Here is a 22,133-nt window from a genome sequence, read left to right on the forward strand (position 1 = left end):
CCCTTTCAATGGAAGACTGAAAACAGGATGTGTATCTATGAGAGGCTAATGTAATAAACATGAACATAAAACCTCGTTTAATTATTAAGTGTTAAAATAAATCATTTCAAGCTGATTCGAAAACATTGACGCTTATAAAATGTGATGTTTTTGTAATTTAGTCAGAATCAGCGCATTGTAAACATCCTCCAATCCAGTCAGTCATGTCTGCGATGCTACACTCGTCTTTCTTTATACTGTAAAAACCTGCCTGTGGTTGTATATGCTGATAAACATCGAAATCACCCTGAAACGCTTCAAAGAGCAGCAAAACGACGGGTTTAACAGGCCATGACAGTAAGAAACCAAATAAATGACTCCCCACCGTTCATAGCATGATTCGGCTAGCAGTGAGGAAGACACTGAGGCGAGCTGAAGGACAAATAAAAATGTCTTGTACTCACCTTAAACCGAATCTTTCCGATATTCTCCTTTCATTTACGAGGGGGGAAATTATCCAGCTAATCCATAAGGGTCAGTTCACTTCTGGACGCACAAAACATTTAAAACCCAGCGGAATACAGTGCTAGTTGACTCCAGTAGATGCTGGAAAATCCGAAGAAAGCTGCTGCTGTTGCTAGCTGAATGAGCTAACGCTTTCTTCCCCTCTGCTCGACGAAAAGTTGCCTACAGCTGCGCGAAAGTTTTCTTAGCGACACAGCAAAATATGTTTCAACGAGACCAGAGATTGACAAAGAAAAGTGTCTTTAGAATAAAAAGGGCGACCAAAACGGTCGCCGACGTAATTGATTTACATTGAGACACGGAGAAGCGGTCATTGGAAGGATGGAGCAGAGAAGCAGCAGTCAAGCACTGGGACAGTCTGAACTACAGTTGTGCGAAATGGTGAGGGTCGATTCGCCAACGAATTGTTCTTTTGAATGATTCGATCGAACCGATTCGCAAAGCGTTTGTAAATCACTCGACTTCCAGGAATTTCCAGGTAAAATGTAGGTGGGTGGCATTTCGCAATCTGTGATGGTATCAGATGGGAATACCATGGTACTTTAATATATACTATGGTACTGATGATTACCATCGATATACTGAGGTATTATAATTTACACAATACTCCAAAGTACTTCAAAGAATGCCATGATATCATAATTGATATAGATCCAAAATAGATAGCACACGTTCATCTCCGAGATGTCTTTTTAAGAGCGTTTCATCTGGAAAGCATCACAATCTAATAAACATCTGCTAAACATCTTAAAAAGACCATATTTACAAACGGGGGCTCATGGGGTGGGGTTGCTGGTTTACCTGGTGTTCAGGTTTCTGTCAGGGGGCTGCTGCCTCTCCCGGGCCCCCCTCTAGAACTGCCACTGTAGAGAACGTATTAGTTCTTTTAAGGTTGTAACACAAAAAACCTCCCTGCAACATTCTGGGAATGTTAACTTATGGTTTTAAAAAATATATATAACCTAAAGAAAACGTTCCTAGAACGTTAGGAAATAGTTCCGGGAAAATAACCAAATGGGAACCATATACTAACGTTACAGGAACATTCTGTGTTTGCTGGGGTATTACCATGTCAAAAATATTTTTTGTTAAAGAGTAAAATATTTTAAACAGTCTAAGTAATGCAATCAAAACAGTAATATAAACAGCTGTATACCTTATTTTACTACCAAATTGAATGCATAAATGCCGCGCGGGGGATTTCTGGAAACACTTCGAAGTAAGAAATCTAACGACTCAGTGAATCTTTTATGGAACCGGTTCATCAAAACGAATCATTCGAATCGACTCCCTAAAATGAATCGAATGCTAGTGCTAAATCTGGGTTATTAGCACTATCAGGTCCAGTCGGTTTCCATCAGACATCAACACAGAGCAACAGCTGTGCAGTTTAAACCAATGAAAAATGCGATTAAATCTACGAATGTTCTTATTTTTAGCACTGCTTTAACAATAAACGTGTAGAGGAAGACACAAAAGCCATATAAATATAATTTCCTTCTTTTAAACATGATGATAAGACACCAAATCTGGATGCAGTATTTAGGCTAGTTCCTGATTTATGGTTCATATCATATTAATTAAGTAGTTCTTGTTGAGTCTAAAGTAGTCTTAGGCTGGGTGAGATACTGTATACAGTAAGTAAGCGACTGCTATAATAAGTGAAAAGTTCATGTTTGTCTCCACCTAGTGTTCATCTACTGTTACTGTCACATTTATTCGACGCCTCTCCACTCACACAGTGCTCTGCTACACATGAAAACATGATGTACAGAAAGACACATTTAACCGTGTATACTTATCAATAGAGAATCCCGTTCCATGTGTTTAAGTCAGATTTGATCCGAAACATCAAATGTGGAACCCCCGCTTTTTGTTAAAGAAATGTAACAACACTATCTTCATTAAAGTAAAAACAATACAATTATGCATTTCTTTTGGGATTTTATTGTATTTTTACCTTATTTACCTTTAATTTACTCAATTACTCCATTCAAGTTCATATAAAATAAGCACATTTTATATTCTCTTCACTTCAATATAAACAATTTAATTGAAAGATTGTCAAAACATCAAATTATGTCATGCATTAGGGGTTTCTGGTTACAACTGCTGGAATGAAAATACCAATTACATCAAATGACAACTATGGCCAGTAGATGGCTTCAGTGCTCCATGCATTGGCTGATCTCTATAAGCCAACAAACTTGTAACAAACTTCATTTCTAGATATTATCACAAGTTATGCACTGGATATATATTTAGACATAAAACTCAGTTATTTGTAAAATGGTAGCATTTGTTTTAAACGGCTTGTGTTGAAGGGTGAGATTTTGCAATGGTGCCACAATATGCTTACAGTCAAACCGGACCATGGTTTGCAGCTCCAAAACCTAAGCATAAACTTTCTCACAGTGGGGTCAGACTAAGACTTTGATCCGACCTTGAAGTATATGTGTGTGTTCTGCTTTGTGTATGATTGATTGTTATTAGACAAAATTCAAAACAGTTGCTCTTATAGTCTCACCCATTCATTTCTTTGTTTGTGCGCTTGCGTGTGTGTGTGTGTACATGTGTACTGAATGTATGTGTTCAGCATCGTGGATGTTTTATAGTCTCACCCCTTCATTTATGTGTGTGTGTTCTGCATTGTGTCTGATTTATTGATTTTTATTTGACAAATAAAAAACCAATTGCTCTGTTATTGTCTCACCCATTCATTTCCTATGGCGGGTCAAATTTGACCCGAACAGTACGAACGGGGGACTGTTTGATAATAACACCTAGACTCATCAAATCTAGTCCAATTTGTGTGTGTGTGTTCAGGTGGCAAGTTTAGAAAAAGTAACAAAGATTTGTGCCGCTCTCATTAAGGAAGCCATTTTTATAAAAAAAAAATAATTTTTTTTAAAAAAATGATTCAGGTATAAATGACCTGAACAGCGATTAGGGTTTTTTTAAAATTACTGATTCAACTTTAAAAAAAAAAAAAAAAAAAAACCTGGCAAGAAATCAATCAACAGATGAAAGTATACATAACACATTTTATTTAGAATAACTTAATTCACTATTTATAATAATAATAATGATGAATACAAATATTCAATTCACTTCCAGTTATTGATATTCCAAACTTAATGAGAATTTTGTTCTGTTATTGTTTGGGCGAGTCCTTTACATTGAAAAAATGAGTCCTGGCATGGCTCGCGGCCCAGAAACGTTCTCAAAATATCCATGCCATCCATTGAACCGCCAGCCTCCAACACCACACGCCTGTATTCCCTGCCCACCTGCATATCAAAACACATACAATTACATCATTCATATTACACAAGATAAAGACAGGGATTTTTGCATTAAAATACTCTTGAAACATAAGCACAAAGCTCAGACCTATACAAAACATGAAGCATTCCTAAAGCCAATTTCCCTGTAGAGCAAACAAATTCATCTTCAGCAAAAATCATCAAGAAATGTTGCTGTTTAGAAAGTGAAATTTGTGATATTTTCATATGAACTGTACTGCAAAATGCTGAGCATTCAAATGGTGGAATCAACTTCCAGATTCATGTTTGAACAATACTATGACTATTATTACAATGCCTACATATACAAATAACTGCATGTGAAATGTTACTTGCAATTAGTTCCATTCCTGTAATATCTATTATTAAATATAGCATTAATCTATTCCTGTTAGATAATTACTCACGTGTACCACGTGTTGACCACAGCAGTTTAACATATAAGAAACAATAATGTACGTCACTCTTGATACCAGTCTGCCAAATGCCTTAAATGGAAATATAGTTATGCAGTTATATCACTCATGTGGTAACTATCAACTACAATAATGACTCAGTTCTATCAAAATTCCCCATCATGACAGAGTACAAGCTCTACACAAAAAAAAGTTTTGCTTGTACTTTTTGCAACCAAAATAACAAGGCACAAACCTTTGGATTCATGATTCCTTCCTTTCTGAATCGACTGAAGAAGATATCCATCGAGTAGACTTCACTCCAAAGATAACTGTAATACTGACCATCATATCCTCCAGCCAAATGACTGAAACTAGCTGTCATATTTGTGCCTGTGGAGAAAATGTAGAATTAAATATGAAATGAATGCTTCAGAAGCTTGTGTTAATGAAAGTACTGATATCAAAAATTGCCCTTTCACCAGTGGTAATTCCATTCCTGATATCAAGGATTAGCATTTTAACTTAATGTAATTGTAGATCTCTATAATTCCTGTTGTGCATGTGATGAAATATTGAAAGGGCTTGCAATACTGTTATGATTAGCTAACCTCTTCACTTGCGAAATGATTAACAACATCCCTGCCAAGTTGCTACTCTACAACAATTCCAGATACTGCACTGTTATGGATGTGTTTATGACCTGGTGTGGCTGGGATGCCCAGGATATCTCTGCTGTGCTTGGCAAACTCAGCTGCAGTATCCGCACTGTCCTTAGTGTGGAGCGATTGATCAGCTTTACTAAGAAGAATCTGCCTGAGGTTCATCAGCCCTGCGGACAGAAACAATAAAAAAAAAGTGTTAAAGTGATGAATCTACTGTACATATATTTCAATAGAGAATATTTTGGCCATATTTTCAGACACTTGCACAGCACTGAATCTGCATTGTTGAAGGTCACTAATGATATTTTTCTCTCCATGGATTCAGGTTCACCTGTCGTCTTAGTTTTATTAGATCTCAGTGCCGTGTTCAACACTATCGACCATAATATTCTCCTCAATCGTCTAGAATGTATGGTTGGCATCCAGGGTATGGCCCTCCAGTGGTTTTCCTCCTATCTAAAAGAAAGGACCTTCTCTGTAAATTTAGGTCATTTTTCTTCTACGTCGGCTCAATTACTGTGTGGTGTCCCTCAAGGGTCAATTTTAAGACCCTTGTTATTTTCACTGTATATGCTTCCTCTGAGCTCTATTTTTCTGAAGTACAGCATATCTTAACACTGTTATGCTGACGATTCCCAATTTTATTTCCCAGTGAGTGTAGATAAGAAATGTTCATCTGAGAATGCCCTAAATTGCTTCAAAGATATTAAACATTGGCTGGCAAACGATTTCTTACAGTTAAATGTACGCAAATCCGAAGTTCTGATTTTAGGTTCCTCCATGTCCTCCTTACCTGCCGTGGTTGCCAAGTTAGGTCCTCTGTCGTCGAATGTACAAGATCATGTGAGGAGTCTTGGAGTGATTTTAGACTCCTTGTTACTTTTCAATAAGCAGATCAGTGCTGTTGTCAAGGGTAGCTTTTTCCACCTGAGATCTATCGTTAAAATAAAACATTTTCTTTCCCATAAAGACGTGGAAATTGTGATCCACTCACTTATTACATCAAGGTTAGACTATTGCAACTCATTGTACATTGGTCTGCCCCAAACTGCGTTATCCTGCCTACAGCTAGTTCAAAACGCAGCAGCTAGGATTTTAACATGGTCAAGAATGAGGGATCACATTTCCCCAGTTTTAGCATCTCTACACTGGCTTCCAGTGAAATTCAGGGTCGATTTTAAAATTCAGATTTATGTCTACAAGGCACTATCTGGTCTCGCGCCCCAATATATTAGTGACCTTCTCCTCCCTTACTCCACCACCAGAGCACTCAGGTCTTCTGATCAACTTTTATTGAGGGTTCCTCATTGCCGCTATAGATCTAAGGGTGACCATGCCTTTTCTGTGATAAGTCCTAATCTATAGAATAGTCTCCCATTCCATGTGAGGTCAGCTTCATCATTAGCCATTTTTAAATCTTCTTTAAAAACATATTTTTATTCTGTAGCTTTTTAAAAGGTCATTGAATAGTTTGAAATGGATAAATACATGATGTTGTATTTTAAATGTTTTTATTTTATTATGTTTTATATTTAACTTTTAATCAATCTGTTTTTATATCACTCTGTCATTTTGTTTGTTTGATCTGTAAAGCACTTTGGGTCAACTTCTGTTGTTTTTAAATGTGCTCTATAAATAAAGCTTGACTTGATGTATTTTCTCACAAACATCTATAGCAGATTTTTAAAGGACAAACTTCTGTTAAAACTTGTGTATTATTAGAGCTGTAAAGTTGTTTAAATCGTCATTTTTGGGTTTATGCCGTTACACTGTCGTGGCAACTAAGTTGTAAAACTGGATACAACTGTACTATAAATTCTCCTCCCTGACCAGTAGGTGGCGATATGCATTTGAATTGACAAAAACAAAAGAAGAAGAAGAATGTGAAAGTGAAAGTGGATATAGATAGTAAAAAAGGACTTAAATATTGATCCGTTTCTCACCCACACCTATCATATCGCTTCAGAAGACATGGATTTAACCACTGGAGTCTTATGGATTACTTTTATGCTGCCTTTATGTGCTTTTTGGAGCTTCAAAGTTCTGACCACCATTCACATGCATTGTATGGATCTACAGAGCTGAAATATTCTTCTAAAAATCTTCATTTGTGTTCTGCAGAAGAAAGAAATTTATACATCTGAGATGGTATGAGGGCGAGTAAATGATGAGATAATTTTCATTTTTGGGTGACCTATCACTTTAAGCTAATTTAAACGCTTGACAGAAAAAAAAATATATAGTCTTTCTCCATTGACTGTAGCTTCGTACTTCTGGCATAAAGTAATGTTTATTAAAAGTCAAGATTGATAGAAATTTGGTTCTTCTTTGGTTGTTCGAAATTTGGTCCTTGCAATAAAGCGTTTTTTTATTTTTAGTGTATATGGGGCTGTTCACACCAAACGAGTTCTTGCATCCATCCGCACTGTTTTTCAATTGTTTTTCTATGTAAGCAAGCTCGAGGTGGATATTTTTAAATGTTGCGCAGCATCTCATGCAGGAGCCCCACTCAAAAAAATTTCCTTTATTTAGAGCTGGAATGTCCCATAATTTGGCTAGTAGAAATTTGGCAACCCTATCCCGGACGCTGTGCATCTCTGAGAGATTTGCTGGATCTGCATCTGATTACCTATTGGACATTGGGCTTTCAATGCATTTTTGTCCCACCTGAAAGTCTGGCTTTTACAATATGATGACTGGTCGAGCTCTCAAATGGGCGGAACTTCGCGAAACATGGCAAATAATTGAAACGTGATATATGATTGACAGCGTATGAAATGTAAAATCATCGGTGTCAAGCACAGATAGTTCAATGCAGACACCAAAAACAATCGTCTGTGCTTCCCTACTTTTAAAAAGCACCAGCCACTGGGCCTCTTGTACCTTATTGCTTTATGTCAAGTAATTTGAACATATAGTTCTGAATGCAGGGTGATATCTGACCAGTGTTGGCAACTCTGGAGGCGATGAGTTTATCCAGCAGACTGTCTGGTATTGGGCTGCCGTCTTTGTAGTGGCGAGACATCTTCCTGAGCGGCTCCTTCTCCCAAACCCAGTTCTCCAGCATCTGGGACGGCACCTCCACAAAATCTGTCTCTACCTGTGTCCCACTGAACTCTGCATAGCGAGTCTTTACAAGGCAGGTAGACAGAAAAAAATCAATCTGGGACAAGTAATTGTAGCTGAAGTTTCTGTCCCTAAATCACTGTGCAAGACTCATTACAAGACAATGTAAAAAAGGTCATGTTGTCAGTTGTCCATGGATATGGAAAACTACAGACACACAGTGGGGTGATGCTCATGAAACTTATCGAATAAATATAATTTGAAATTATATTTTGCATAAAGCAGGACCATACAGATTTTTTGCACTGTGATATTATTTTCAGGACACTTAAAAGAATAGTTCACCCAAAAATGAAAATCTCATCATTTACTCACCCTCATGTCATTCAACATGTGTATGACTTTCTTCTGCAGAACACAAACAAAGATTTTTAAATGAATATTTCAGCTCTGTAGGTCCATACAATACAAGCGAATGGTGACCAGAAATCTGAAGGTCCAAAAAGCACATAAAGGCAGCATAAAAGTAATCCATAAAACTCCAGTTGTTAAATCCATGACTTCAGAAGCCATATGATAGGTGTGGGTGAGAAACAGATCAATATTTAAGTCATTTTTTATTATAAATCTCTACTTTCACATTTTTCTTTTGTTTTTGGCTATTCACATTCTTCATGCATTTTGCCATCTACTGGTCGATGCTTGTCAAAGGTGGCGATTATAGTAAAAAAGGACTTAAATATTTATTTGTTTCTCACCCACACCTATCATATGGCTTCTGAAGACATGGATTTAACAACTGGAGTTGTATGGATTACTTTTATACTGTCTTCATGTGCTTTTTGGAGTTTCAAAGGTTTTGTCACCATTCACTTGCATTGTATGCACCTACAGAGCTGAAATATTCTTCTAAAAAACACATCTGGGATGGCATGAATTTTTATTTTGGAGTGAACTATCCCTTTAATTGCATTTACCCCCACAATTCTCATTACTGCAACACGTCCGGACATTTAATTTTTACTATTGCCATTGTTTTCAATGATGATTCTCATCACCGTTACACAGTCATATTTTTAATTCATTACAGTTAAAATGATGCTTTTGTACAATTATTTTTTTATTAAAATCAGCAAAAATGAAAATGCATAAATGCATAAATAGCTTACTTTACTGGTTAAATATATAATTTTTTTTCACGTTGCAGTAATGACAACATCATGAGGATAATTTTTTTCATGTTTTGGGGGGGATAAAATGTGCGTTACTGTCATGAAAATAACGTCACAATGAAAAAATCTTGATTGGCCCTAAAAAGCTTAATTTTCTATAAGCAAAATATAATTTCTTATTAGTTTCTTTTGATTTTGGAATAAAATAGGACCAGGACATTTTCTTGACATGTTTCATGTGAATCACCCAGTGTCTCCATAAATATATGGACACTTTAAACACATAACATTTTTCAGTGTCATTGCATTGGAGAACACAATATCAAACCAAGTGGCATCTGCAAACAAATGGTGCAAGAACAGTATATCTATTGTTTTATCATTTAAAACCTATCAAACTTATTTTTGCCAAATGTTTTGCCTGAAAGTGTGATTGAGCTATCTTTCTTTATAAAAAAAAAAAAAAATGCCACTTGGTTTGATATTTTGTTAATGCAATAAAATTAATACATTTTGAACTGTGTCTTAAGGGTCACTGTATATGTTTGAAAATGCAGACATACCCTGGAGCACAGCTCATGCATGACATGTCCAAACTCATGGAAAAATGTTTCCACCTCGTGGTGTTGCAGTAGGGAAGGCCAGTTGTTTGTGGGTTTGGTGAAGTTGGCCACCATGGCAGCCACAGGCATCCTCCGGTTCCCATTAGGTTCAAGACATCCTGGCTGCAGCCCAAAGCATGCAGCATGGCCATACTTACCCTCCCTGAGAAGAAAAACACACCAGTAAATCTGCATCAAGACTATTTCAGGCCACTGCATCACACATGCTACTTGGAACTGTATTGGTGGAGTTTAATTTCTATTACCTAAACACAGTTAGTAAACCATCTTGAAGGGACCAGTTTAGACCAGCATGAATGTCCAAGCTAGTTTTTATGCTGATCTGATCTAGCAAAGGATTTTCCAGTGTTATGAATTATTCAGATGTATATCTCTTTCTTCAGTCATTATTTGGCTGGACAGCCAAGACCAGGGTTCATACACATTTTAACTAGTAAAATGACTTTTTCATGACTTTTTCACAAATTTCCAAAACTCTTTTGCAGCGTTTTCATGTTTCTACTAGGACTGTCGATTTATTGTGTTAATTCGGTGCAATTAATTACATATAAAATAACGCATTAAATTAATGCAATTAATCATGTCCTCGGACCATAATAAGGAATGTTTCTACCGTCGGAGCAATTCAAGCTTGAAGTACCACATGTTTTCAGCAGGGGGCAGTAAATGAAACTCAAGCTGTATGGGCAAAGCACAACTGTAGAACAAACCACACTCAGACGTGCTTGACACTTGCGACATCACAAGATGAGAACATGATCTTGCGTTCAAGCACAGTTGGACAGAGTGCAATTCCGAATGCAGGGGTCTCGAGACAAGCTTCAAACCATGTTTAAGTAGACACAGCAACCTGTGCAACCAAAAAATGCTGTGTTTTTGGTGCAACACAGCCAAAGCGCTCTAAAAGCATTCGTCTGACTTGACGCGTCCTCAGAATAGCCCTTATAATAAATATATCTCTGAGAGATTGACTAATTCAACTGCAAGATCGATTGCTTTGGACTGTAGGCCAATGATAGGATTATGTTCAATAATATAGAAATAAATATAATGCCTTCTAAAACCACTTTTTGTCTTCTCAATGCTTTACTCATCTGCCAAAATAATGTAATGCGATTTATTATCTGAATTATTATTTTTATAATATATATTTGTAACAAAGTTCAATGGAAAGGAGGAGGCGAGAACCGGCTTGACAATATAAATAATCTTTTAATAAAACAAAAAGACACAAAAATAAACACATGCAGGGCAGCTGCCTGTAACTCTCTCTCTCTCGAACTGCCACCTCCGGTCGCCTTTATCCCTCTCAAGGGCTTGATTAGCCTGATTAGGGGCCAGTTGTGCAGCATCACGACCCGGCCCCACTCTCCTCCCTGCCACATTATTATTTTTATAATTATTTTAAAATAAATATTTATAATAATTTGATCATTTTATATTTTATTGTTATTATTGAATTATTGTTATTTGAGGGGCTTTTTCAGCAAATATTTACATATGCGTTAATTCGATTAATTACTTGCATATCATGCAGTTAATTCAATTAAAAGAAAAAAAAAAAAAATCGATTGACAGCCCTAGTTTCCACCCACTTGTTTAAAATAAAATTGAGCATTGTGTATATAACAGTTAAAAATACACATTATACAATACCACTAAAGCAATGACACACATTTGACATTGCTTTGTAATAATTGTAAGTTTTATTTATTTATTTTTGCTTTGAACACTTTGTTTTTGCCTTGTCCTGTCCTCTCATCACATCTTTTGGATGTCTCACTGTCAGCTTTTTATTGTCCACTTCGATTTTTGTATAAGCCACTTTTTTCCTTTTCAAACAAATAGTGGAAAATACTGGTATATAGGCTACACTGTAAAAAAAAAATCTGGAATGTTAATGGTAAAAGACTGTAAAAATGCTACAGTAAAAAAACATAAATTGGTTAACGAGTAGTTACCGTAAAATATATGTTAACATTTTTTAATAGATTTTAAAAGACAATACATGTAGTTTTATGGTAAAATGCTGTAAAAATTTCAAATTTTTGATGTAAAAGGTATGATTGTCCCATATAATTAATGGTTAAAATTAGGGCTGCTCAATTAATCACGATCACAAATTCCGCCTCTAAATTTCCGTTTTAATTAAACATACAGTACTATGCAAAAGTCTTAGGCACATAAGATGTTTCACAAAAGCATTTGTCTTAAGATGGTAATTTATATCTTCAGCTTTAGTGCGTCAGTATGAAATATAAATGTTAGACTCCCAAACATTACTTTTGTAAATAGAAAAGATTAGAATAGAAGAACAGGGAGCCCTGCAACAGATGTCATGGCCCACACTGAACATCGTGTCAGTCTGAGATTACATAAAGAGACAGAAGCAACTGAGACAGCCTAAACAAATAGAACAACTGTGGTCAATTCTCCAAGAAGCTTGGAACATCCTATCTGCCAACAACCAAGAAAAACTGTGTCCAGGTGTACCTAGGAGAATTGGTGCTGTTTTAAAGGCAAAAGTGGCCACACCAAATATTGATTTAGCTTTTTTATGATTACTGGACTTTGTATGACATTAAGTGATAAATGAAAACTATTTATGGCATTATTTTTTAAAACATCATCACTATGCAACATTTTTCACAAGTGCCTAAAACTTTTGCACAGTACTGTAACTGTCTGCAATATTAGTGAGCTAGCGAACAGAAATTATCAGCCAGGTAAAGTTGCAAATTGTTGTTCATTTTCATTATAGGCTGTGTCTACAGATGATAGACCAACTCACAAGCTCTCACGTAGTCCTCACCTCACCTGACCAATCACGCTCTCTTCAGAAGTTCGCCGCTGACCAGTTTCACTTTCGAGCACGCGCTGAAATACAGAACCACAGATGTTTACGAGTATCATATGTGCGGCACACTAATCTGTAATAATACTCGGAACACACATGAGAATAATGAAACGGTGTTATAGCGTTCTCAAAGGATTTGTGCTTGATGCACATGAAATTAATTCCATCTTGTGCTTTGATAATGGATGTAATATGCAGAACAGCTGTGCTCCGAGTTTGCTCCAGATTTAGTTCAGTTAGACATTTGCATAATTTCAAATAAGTTTGGCCATTACAAGTTTGTAAACAAATCTAAAGTAACCCCATGGCACCGGGGTTGTGTGGAGCAAGGTGGAGATAGGAGCATTTCACCATATATGGATAGAGGAGCACAAAGCTGTTGTAACTGTCACCTCTGCTGGTAACACCCAGAAACAACACACAGCAGTCTTCCTTCAAAATAAAAGGCTCGAGACTGTAGCAATTCCGTGTGCTCAATTATTACAGAAACATATTACTATTATATATTACTGTAGGGTATGGGAATGTAATAATGTTAATAATAATAAGTTAAAGAATGGATCTTAATAGAGGACTTGAGTAAAAACACCCTACAAAGTAACTTACTACTAGCAGTAAAGAATGGGCAAAACGTGAATTAATTTGAGTCAAAATGAATAATTTACTAGTTTGTAGTTCTAACAACTTGTTCAACATGCAAGCTAATGTTTAATGTAATTTTATGGTTTGTGTTCTTTTATAATCAATATCTAAGCAGTGGCAACAGTAGAATTGTTTTGTTCAAATTATGCAGCCCTGTAATAATAATTAAAAAAAGTTTTTAAGTGAAAGAATAACCGAGATTAATAATAGTGATTACATTTTGAGCAAAATAATCGTGATTATCATTTTCACCTTTATCGTGCAGCCCTAGTTAAAATTTGAATTATGTTTAACAAGAGAGTACATGTACTTTTTACTGTAAATTTTTTAAATTACGGTAAAAAACAGTAATCGAGCATTCCCAGAATTCCCTGCGTGAACCATTACATTTCATTATATTTTATGGGAATAGTTATGTTTCTTCTTATTTTTAATATCAGTCATGTACTTTGGTGTGTTCTGTTTTATATTTGATGTAGTTTAGTTAATGTTTACTGCATGATTTAAATTTCACATGTGTTACCCTGATTAAGTGTTTAGTGTTTGTGTGAGTGACACTGATCACTGTCTCTATATGTTTATTGGTCATTGCTCCTGGAAGGGCCACTATTGGTGAACTTCATGTCATCATGTGCCCTTCTGTAATTACTACGGTGATTAACAATACAGTTTCAGAAGGTTAATATATTAAGTTTACCATTTAATAATATAAACGACAGTACTGCACCATAAAATATACTGTAAAAACAACAGTTTTAAACTGTAAAATTTACAGGTTGTTCTGTAAAGTTGTTTACATTTTTACTGTATTTTTTACATAATTATTCTGGCAACCACAGCTGGCAGTTATCTTTTTTTTTATTTTTTTTTTTAAATAACAGAATTGTTTTTTACAGTGTATGCATGTACAGTTAAATGTTAACTGCTGAATTTAACGTTAATTAAACTCCGAGCACCTCCCGAGATGGTCTGAGATAATTTGCAGCGCTCACATATAAGACAAAATTCTTGAAAACTGTTTTCGGACCACTGCTGGTTTCCATCCAAAATATTTAGCATTTTTTAAGCGCATTTCTAAAAATTCGAATTTGTTGCGCATTTCCATCAACTACATAATGCGCATTATCGTGAGGGAGCTGCCTCGTCATGATGGAGCAGTTGAATGACCTCTCCATGCTTTGGGGACAATTTTATTTGCAAGATTGGAGCAAGTATCTCATTTTATTAAATGCATCTACGAGACACCTCAGAATAAGTGTAATATCTGAAATAATGTGGGCTGAAATAGCTGCGATGCCCACACACCTCCAGTCTCTGCTTACCTGGGAGCGCCCGCTCTCAAAACTGTTCTGGCTGATTGTGAGGACCCACTTTATCGACCAGCTGTGGGTTAAACACTTCCAAATGACAAGCGCTATGTTCAAAGAATTGTGTGCCAAGGTCAGACCTTTCAGTGGGTTTGTCACATCTCCTCCTAGCGCATTAAATTTTAAGTGAATTTAGAAAGTTTATGTGCATATCAAGCGTTTCCATTCAGGATTACTTAGTTGGATGGAAACCCACCGACAGAGAGAGAAATTCTTCAAATGCGCATTCTGTATTAAGCGCTCAATAAACTGCGAAATCAGACATCGACGGCTTTTATTTAGTTTGTTCCTCAAACTATAAACCGTCACGTATAATACGGAATCATTCAGCACTAAAGGGTACAGAATTGTGTTTATATTAATATATATTGCGTATATATTAAATCAAAACGGGACGTAGTTTGTCTCGTATTTTAGCGCCTCACATCCAAACAGCTGAGAATGTTTGTCAATGTTAATAATTTAATACGGTTGTCAATGTTAACAATTACAGATTAGAATGGAAAACAAATAGCCTTTTCACTGCACGTGACAAACGACCTCCGATAGACCGGAAGTCATTCATTTCCTATGGAGAGTCACACGGGGCTAAGTGGGGTGCTGATCATCTGCGAATGCAGAATTTTTGGATCGGATTTGAGCTTTTAATGCGTTAAAAAATTTGAACTTGAGCGACAAGACCATATGCGACACCCCGACCGGATGTGATAAATTCAAATCAAATCTATGTGTGCGGGGTGAGAGTTATTAATATTTTTTTGTTTAACTTTATCATAAACACTTCATACTTGTAAAATGCATGGATATTGTTAAAGTAGTAATAAATTATTAATTTAAAATCAGGGTTACAGTTAGGCACTTACAATGGAAGTGAATGGGGGGCAATTTTTGAACATTAAAATACTCCCTATTTTTAAAGTATAGCCACAAGACATAAACAATATGTGTGTTAACATGAGTTTAATGTGATAGTCACTTACTAACCTTTTCTGTGTAAAGTTATAGCCAATTTTACAACTTCATTACCAAGATGATCAACAAACCCTAAAATCCTAAATTGATTGTAAAAGTAATGATTTAAACAACTTTACTGCTCAAATAATATACACTTTTTAACAGAATAATGAATGTAAGTACTTTTATAAAATTTAAAGCTTCAAATTTCTGTGTTTAAATCCTCCAAAAATTGGCCCCATTCACTTCAATTGTAACTGCCTCACTGTAACCACAATTTGTGCTTTTTTTTTTTAAGAAAAGGAGGAACGAGTCGAAATTAATTTATGTGGTAATCAATATTATGCCACAAATGCTGTTGATTGAGCTTATCTTATACTGAACCCGGAACATTCCTTTAAAAGTGCCAAAAATAATGATAAATGCCTGGTAAAAAATTTCCAAGTCAGTTTTAATGTGAACTATACTTAACAAAAATAACAAAAAGTTGAAATCTGTTAGTTGTAATAAAAATCAGTCCCTGGTACATGAAAGTCCCCGAAGGTGAAGAAACACCCAAATACTGTGCTGTATTCAGTAACATGCCCAGCACGCCAGCATGCAAAACATAACATATACTGGTCTTTCAGCAGACATAAAAGACCCTTCGTGAATGTCAAGAAATGTTTACCTGGGATGCAGGTCCAGATAAAACTGTCCGATCTCATCTCCAGTCACAGAGTCCAGTACTGAGTATAGTTTGACACTTTCATGCCACACATGAGCGTTCTCCACCTGCTTGAACTTCAGACCCAGAAGATCCTGATATATATTCAGCAGGCCCTCAGTCACCACCTCCAATGGGAAGTGCTCGATCAGTTTATCCTTATCTACTGCAAACTTCACTTGTTCCACCTGGTTCATGTAGTAGGGCATGTCCCACGCATGGATCTGTCCATCGAAGACCAAACCCCGCCTCTTGCACTCGGCGTGTTTGAGTGACAGCAGGTAATGCAGCTCCTGTTTGCCAACTGGTTTCAACCTCGTATACAACTCATCTAGTGAGAAGGAAAAATATGTATTTTATATAGCCTAATTTATTAAGTTAAAAATGCAAATCGCACGAAACAATTAATTGAATACACTTCTTCTATGATGAACATATTTTCAATTTCTGAGTTCCAAGTCATTTTGCTATTTTTTTCTGGGGCTTAAAGATGTTGCATAACAATTCGGAGACAGGAGGAGAAAAAAAAAGTCTTATTAAATGTAGAAATATTTGGGGGAAAAAATATTGGCCTGAGTAGTGCAGAATAAAATGTAATTATTATTTCTTTTTTTTTTTTTAATAAGCAGTCAAACAATATTTTTTTAAAACAATAAAATTAATATTTTAAAAACTTTTGCCCACCAAATCAAAATCAGATGGTGTAACCAACATGCAGGAAGTCATTTTGTTGTCATGAGACAAAAAAAAAAAAAAAGAGAAAAAAAAAAAGGGATAAAACAGAGATAATAACCCCTTTAGACCTTTGTGTGTAAAGTTTAAAAAATCAGATATTTTGACATTTTAATGAAAAGGCACATTTTGTTCATGTCAAATGGAGTAGCCCTAAGAACCTTCTTGATATTTGTGACTTATAAAGTCATGATATATATAAATATATATTAGGGGTGTAACGGTACATGTATTCGTCCTGAACCGTCACGGTACTGACGTCACATTTCGGTGCATGCAGTCAGATGAAGAATACATCTGAGTCAGTCACAGGCGATCCTCACTCCAATTCAGAAGGGGGCACGCAGTAATGCAACACTGTTTGCTAACCGCCACAACAGGAAAAAGAGCAGAAGAAGAAGAGACCAACCCAAAACAAGAATGGCTTCTCCTAGTGCAGAAGTTGTATTTTTCATTATTCTATTTATTTTGTACTTTATAACACAAGAGATGCTTTTCAGTTTTGTTGCTGATTGTGACCAAATACCTTTTGTTTTTTATCAACCCTACAAAACAATATGGCCTATGCAAGAGTGCATTCTGTTTACTGCTTAGTGCTTAATACACTAAAGGAGGCTGTACTGTACCAACTACCTCAGGGGGGACTAAATGCCGCTAGGTGGAACAAAATGGAATTTGCACTACTGTCTATTCAAAATAAATTAAAAGAAACCTAGCATTTGTTGCTTTTTCCTGTTTTACCGAACTCGTATCAAACTGTGACCTTCTGTCTACCATTACACCCCTAATAAACATATATATATATATATATATCTTACCTTGAAAAATTATGTTTGAAAACATGTTTTTAATTAAATTAATGATTAAGTTGTGTACACAGTACACACATATACTCAATGTGCAAAGACATTATTTAAATACATTTTATGTACATCACCAAAAATGCTATAAATGTTTTTAAAAGAAAAATGTATGAAACCAACATGGACTCAAAGGTTACATTTCTACCAAATTTACATTTTAAACTAGATTTTTAAAATATTTTTTTAACATCTCAGACATCTTATTTGTCAATGACCCAATTGTCATTTGCAAGATTGCAAGGCAAGAAGGAGAGTCACGTGACGCCACGTGAGGATCGGACCTGTGAACGGCGAGCTCTGTGCACATTGCTAGTTTTAATACCTTTTAATTACATAAACTGGTGAGATTCGATACACTCTTTTCCATCACTGTTCTAGGAGGACAATATGTCAAAGAATTCGAAATCCTCGGACTCTGGAGACATTAAAAAGACACTTACGTGCTCAAGCTGATACCCCCGAACAGGCCCCGAGCCAGGGTGTCGATTTAGTCGGGGAAGTGCGGGAAAAGCAGCGAGAGATGTTGAACATGTCGGCATTGCTGACGAAGGTCGTTGCTGACTTGGAGGATCTTGCTGTAATACGTCGATTGATCACTGCCATGGAGACTAAATTCTCTGAGGTTGTTACAGGAGTGGGGGATGTCGAGAAATGGATAGATTATCTGGAGTCATCAGAGAGGGAATTATCTGCTAATCCGCTAGTGACCAAGGTGGATTTGGAGCATGTCTGGGAGAAGTTGGAGGACATGGAGAACCATAGCCGGTGGAATAACGTCCATATTGTCGGGATTCCTGAGGCCAAAGAGGGTCAGGATATGGTAAAATGCCTGGACGGGCTCTTTCCTAATCTGCTTGACATAACAGGCCATAAGATGGAAATCGAGCGAGCTCACAGGGTTGCTTCTCGGCGAGCTGCGGTGGGAGGCAGGCCCCGATCAATTCTGGCCAAATTTCTGTGATCATCCGATAAAGATCTTGTGTTGCGCAAGGCGAGGAGTAAAGGAAGGCTTTCTTGGAAAAACCACAGCATTTTCTTGTTCCCCGACTTTGCGACAAGAGAGAAACGTGATCGATTCAAGGAATGCAAGAAACTTTTACATCAACGGAAGGTCACTTTTGCACTGATACTCCTGGCCAAATTCAGAATAGATGCAAACGATGGCCATAAAATATTCACATGCCCACAGCAAGGGGTGTCTTTCACAAAGTCAATGGAGTAAGTTATCTTGTGGTACTCATGTTGCAGCGAATTGGACCGACTCACTGAACATTCACTTGACTGTTCGAGGAAACTGAGAGCCTTTTTTTTTTCTTTTTGTGCTGGTTCCACCTAGCGGCTGGAGTTTGTTTTGTGGAGTAACACTCCTTCGGGACGATTTTGTGGATGAATCTGTGCGCTATTTGTGCTTGTGCCACCTGTTGGCTGGAGTTTGTTTTCTGGAGTGTTTCTTGCAGGACACTGGAGTGATTGGGTCATTTGTTGCGCTCACGTTGCAGCCGATTGGTCCGACTCACTGAGTATTCGCTTGACTGTTCGAGGAAACTGAGCGCCTTTTTTTTCTTTTTGTGTTGGTTCCGCCTAGCAGCTGGAGTTTGTTTTGTGGAGTAACACACCTTTGGGACAGTTTTGTGGCTGCATCTACATGCTCATTGTGTTTATTCCGCCTATTGGCTGGAGTTTGTTATATAGATAATCTTTTGTTGTGTAATTCTGCCTCACAAAATTTGTATAGAAACACCGGACTTGAGCAATCCGATGGCAAAGTTGTCGCAGGGGCTCTCGTAGGCGTACATGGACTGTTTGAGTTTAGAGGGATGCACGCCAGTTGGCGATGTCGTGTTTGGGGTTAAAAGTTTTTCTTTTTCTGTTTGTTTGGTTCGGGGGGAATTTCGGGGTTTGATTGTTGCACTGATGTTGGAATGTGGTCTTTATAATTTTGTTTTTGACACACAGTCTATTTTTTCTTATATGTCAAAATGTAAAATGTTAATATGAGTGGATTGTCTCTCTCCACGTGGAATGTGAAAGGGTTGGGGCACCCCATAGAAAGAAGGAAGGTTATTTCTTCAAGAAACATGTCTTTCCCCGCAGGAAGCTGAAAAATTTGGAAAGATATGGGGTGGACATGTTTTCTTTAGTGCTGGCTCGAGTAAGAGCAGGGGAGTCATTACACTGATAAGTAAACATCTACAATTCAAATGTCTCAAACAGATTAAAGATAAATTAGGACGAGTCATTATTGTTTTAGCTGAAATTCAGGGGCAAAGTCTTATTTTGGCTAACATTTAAGCACCTAACGTTGATGATAGGTCTTTTTTTATAGATCTTGAAGGGATGTTGCAAACCGCTAGCACCCCTCATGATATTATATTGGGAGGAGACTTCAATCTTTTGATGGACTCAGTCCTTGATCACAGTGAAGCACAAGTGTACAAGCTCCCTAGAGCAACATTGACGCTTCAAAGGATGTGTAAAAATTTTGGTCTTACAGATATTTGGAGACTTCTGAACCCATCTGGTAGGGACTATACATTTTTTTCATCAGTCCATAAGATTTACTCTAGAATAGATTTAAAAAAAAAAAATTTTTTATATCTAAGTCCCTCATTTAATCTGTTGTTGATTGCTCAATTGGAAACATTTTAGTCTCAGATCACGCACTGGTGTGTTTAGAGGTGTTGCCACATATGGAGAAAATGTGGCAACATATAAATTATATAGTTGCCGCTTTAATGTATCCCTTTTGCAAAATCCTGAATTCCAACAAATGTTAAAGGCTGAAATCAATGTTTATATGGTCCTCAGTATCCTCTGTGGGCATGGCTTGGGAGGCACTTAAGGCAGTTCTCAGGGGCCGGATCATACAGTATGCCTCGTTCACCAAAAAATCCAAAGCACAAGAACTCGTGGAATTGGAAGAGAATATTAAAAGTGCCGAGGCAGAGCTGAAGCACTGAATGTCATCTAATGGCCTCAGAGAATTGACCCGATTGAAATACAGATATAATACTATTTTGTCGCGGAAGATGCCGTTTGGCTATTCAGGGCAAGACAGTCATACTTGGAGTCGGGGAACAAGGCAGGAAAATTTCTGGCCTGATATATAAAACCGAGAGAGTCTTTTTCTACCATTCCCTCAATGAAATTTGCTGGTGGTGAAATATTTACCTTGGCCATTGATATTATTAATTATTTTAAAGAATTCTATTTTGATCTCTATAATTCCATGTCTTCGTCTACTGATGAAAATATTAGAAACTTTGTGGAACCATTAGAACTTCCTAAACTGACGAATGAGCAAAACAATTCTCTTGATTCTGAGATAAACTTGGAGGAGCATGGCGAGGTAATTAAGGCCTTGCCTGCAGGCAAGGCTCCAGGGCCAGACGGCTTTGCTGCTGAATTTTTTAGATCTTATGCTACAGAACTGGCTCCACTTTTGTTAGAAGTTTATACAGAATCATTAAAGAATGGAAAGCTTCCTCCAACCATGACACAAGCCCGGATCAGTCTGATTCTTAAAAAGATCCAAATGAGTGTAAGAGTTACCGTCCAATTTCCCTGATCCAGCTAGACGTTAAAATATTGTAAAAAATGTATGACATCTCTTATACATATAGATAAGGTGGGGTTTATTTGGCGTTGTAGCTCTTCTGATAACATTAGGCATTTCATCAATATCATGTGGTCAGTGGCGAATGATCAGACTCCAGTCGCTGCCATCTCACTTGACGCCGAAAAGGCATTTGATTTTGGAAATATATGGGTTTGGGAATACTTTTATTGGATGGATTAAGTTACTTTATAGACACCCGGTAGCGGCGGTACAAACAAATGGATTATTTTACTCTGGATAGGGGCACCCGGCAGGGTTGCCCTCTTTCCGCATTATTGTTCTGTCTTGCCCTGGAACCATTAGCAGCCACGATAAGAAAGGAGAATGATTTTCCAGGGGTGATACGGGAGGTATGGCGCATAAGCTTTTGCTTTACGCAGATTATATTTTATTATTTGTCTCCGAATAGATATACAGTGCATCCGGAAAGTATTCACAGCGCTTCACTTTTTCCACATTTTATGTTACAGCCTTATTCCAAAATGGATTAAATTCATTATTTTCCTTAGTTTTACAAACAATACCCCATAATGACAACGTGAAAGAAGTTTGTTTGAAATGTATTAAAAAAAATTAAAAATTAAAAATTAAAAAAAAAATCACATGTACATAAGTATTCACAGCCTTTGCTCAATACTTTGTTGAAGCACCTTTGGCACCAAT

The 22,133-nt window shown here is 36.8% G+C and overlaps 2 protein-coding genes across 5 annotated transcripts in view; both read right to left on the reverse strand.

Moving 5' to 3' along the window:
• The window catches only part of LOC127433048 (erbin-like), a 125,320-nt gene extending 124,455 nt beyond the window's left edge, over window positions 1-865 (reverse strand). For all 4 annotated transcript variants that reach the window (XM_051684670.1, XM_051684668.1, XM_051684669.1 and 1 more), the window contains exon 1: window positions 444-865. The gene's annotated coding sequence lies outside the window, so the exon portion shown is untranslated. The remainder of the gene's footprint in view (window positions 1-443) is intronic.
• A 2,647-nt stretch (window positions 866-3,512) lies between these two features.
• LOC127433052 (thimet oligopeptidase-like) overlaps window positions 3,513-22,133 on the reverse strand; it is a 46,829-nt gene continuing 28,208 nt past the window's right edge. Inside the window, exons 8-13 of the mRNA XM_051684676.1 lie at window positions 16,221-16,587; window positions 9,671-9,872; window positions 7,813-7,999; window positions 4,908-5,036; window positions 4,461-4,597; window positions 3,513-3,794 (exon numbers count right to left, since the gene is read on the reverse strand). Of these exons, the coding sequence (XP_051540636.1) occupies window positions 3,639-3,794; window positions 4,461-4,597; window positions 4,908-5,036; window positions 7,813-7,999; window positions 9,671-9,872; window positions 16,221-16,587 (1,178 nt within the window). The 3' untranslated portion in view covers window positions 3,513-3,638. The remainder of the gene's footprint in view (window positions 3,795-4,460; window positions 4,598-4,907; window positions 5,037-7,812; window positions 8,000-9,670; window positions 9,873-16,220; window positions 16,588-22,133) is intronic.

Source organism: Myxocyprinus asiaticus, chromosome 42 (assembly GCF_019703515.2).
Source record: "Myxocyprinus asiaticus isolate MX2 ecotype Aquarium Trade chromosome 42, UBuf_Myxa_2, whole genome shotgun sequence".
Taxonomy (NCBI): Eukaryota; Metazoa; Chordata; class Actinopteri; order Cypriniformes; family Catostomidae; genus Myxocyprinus; species Myxocyprinus asiaticus.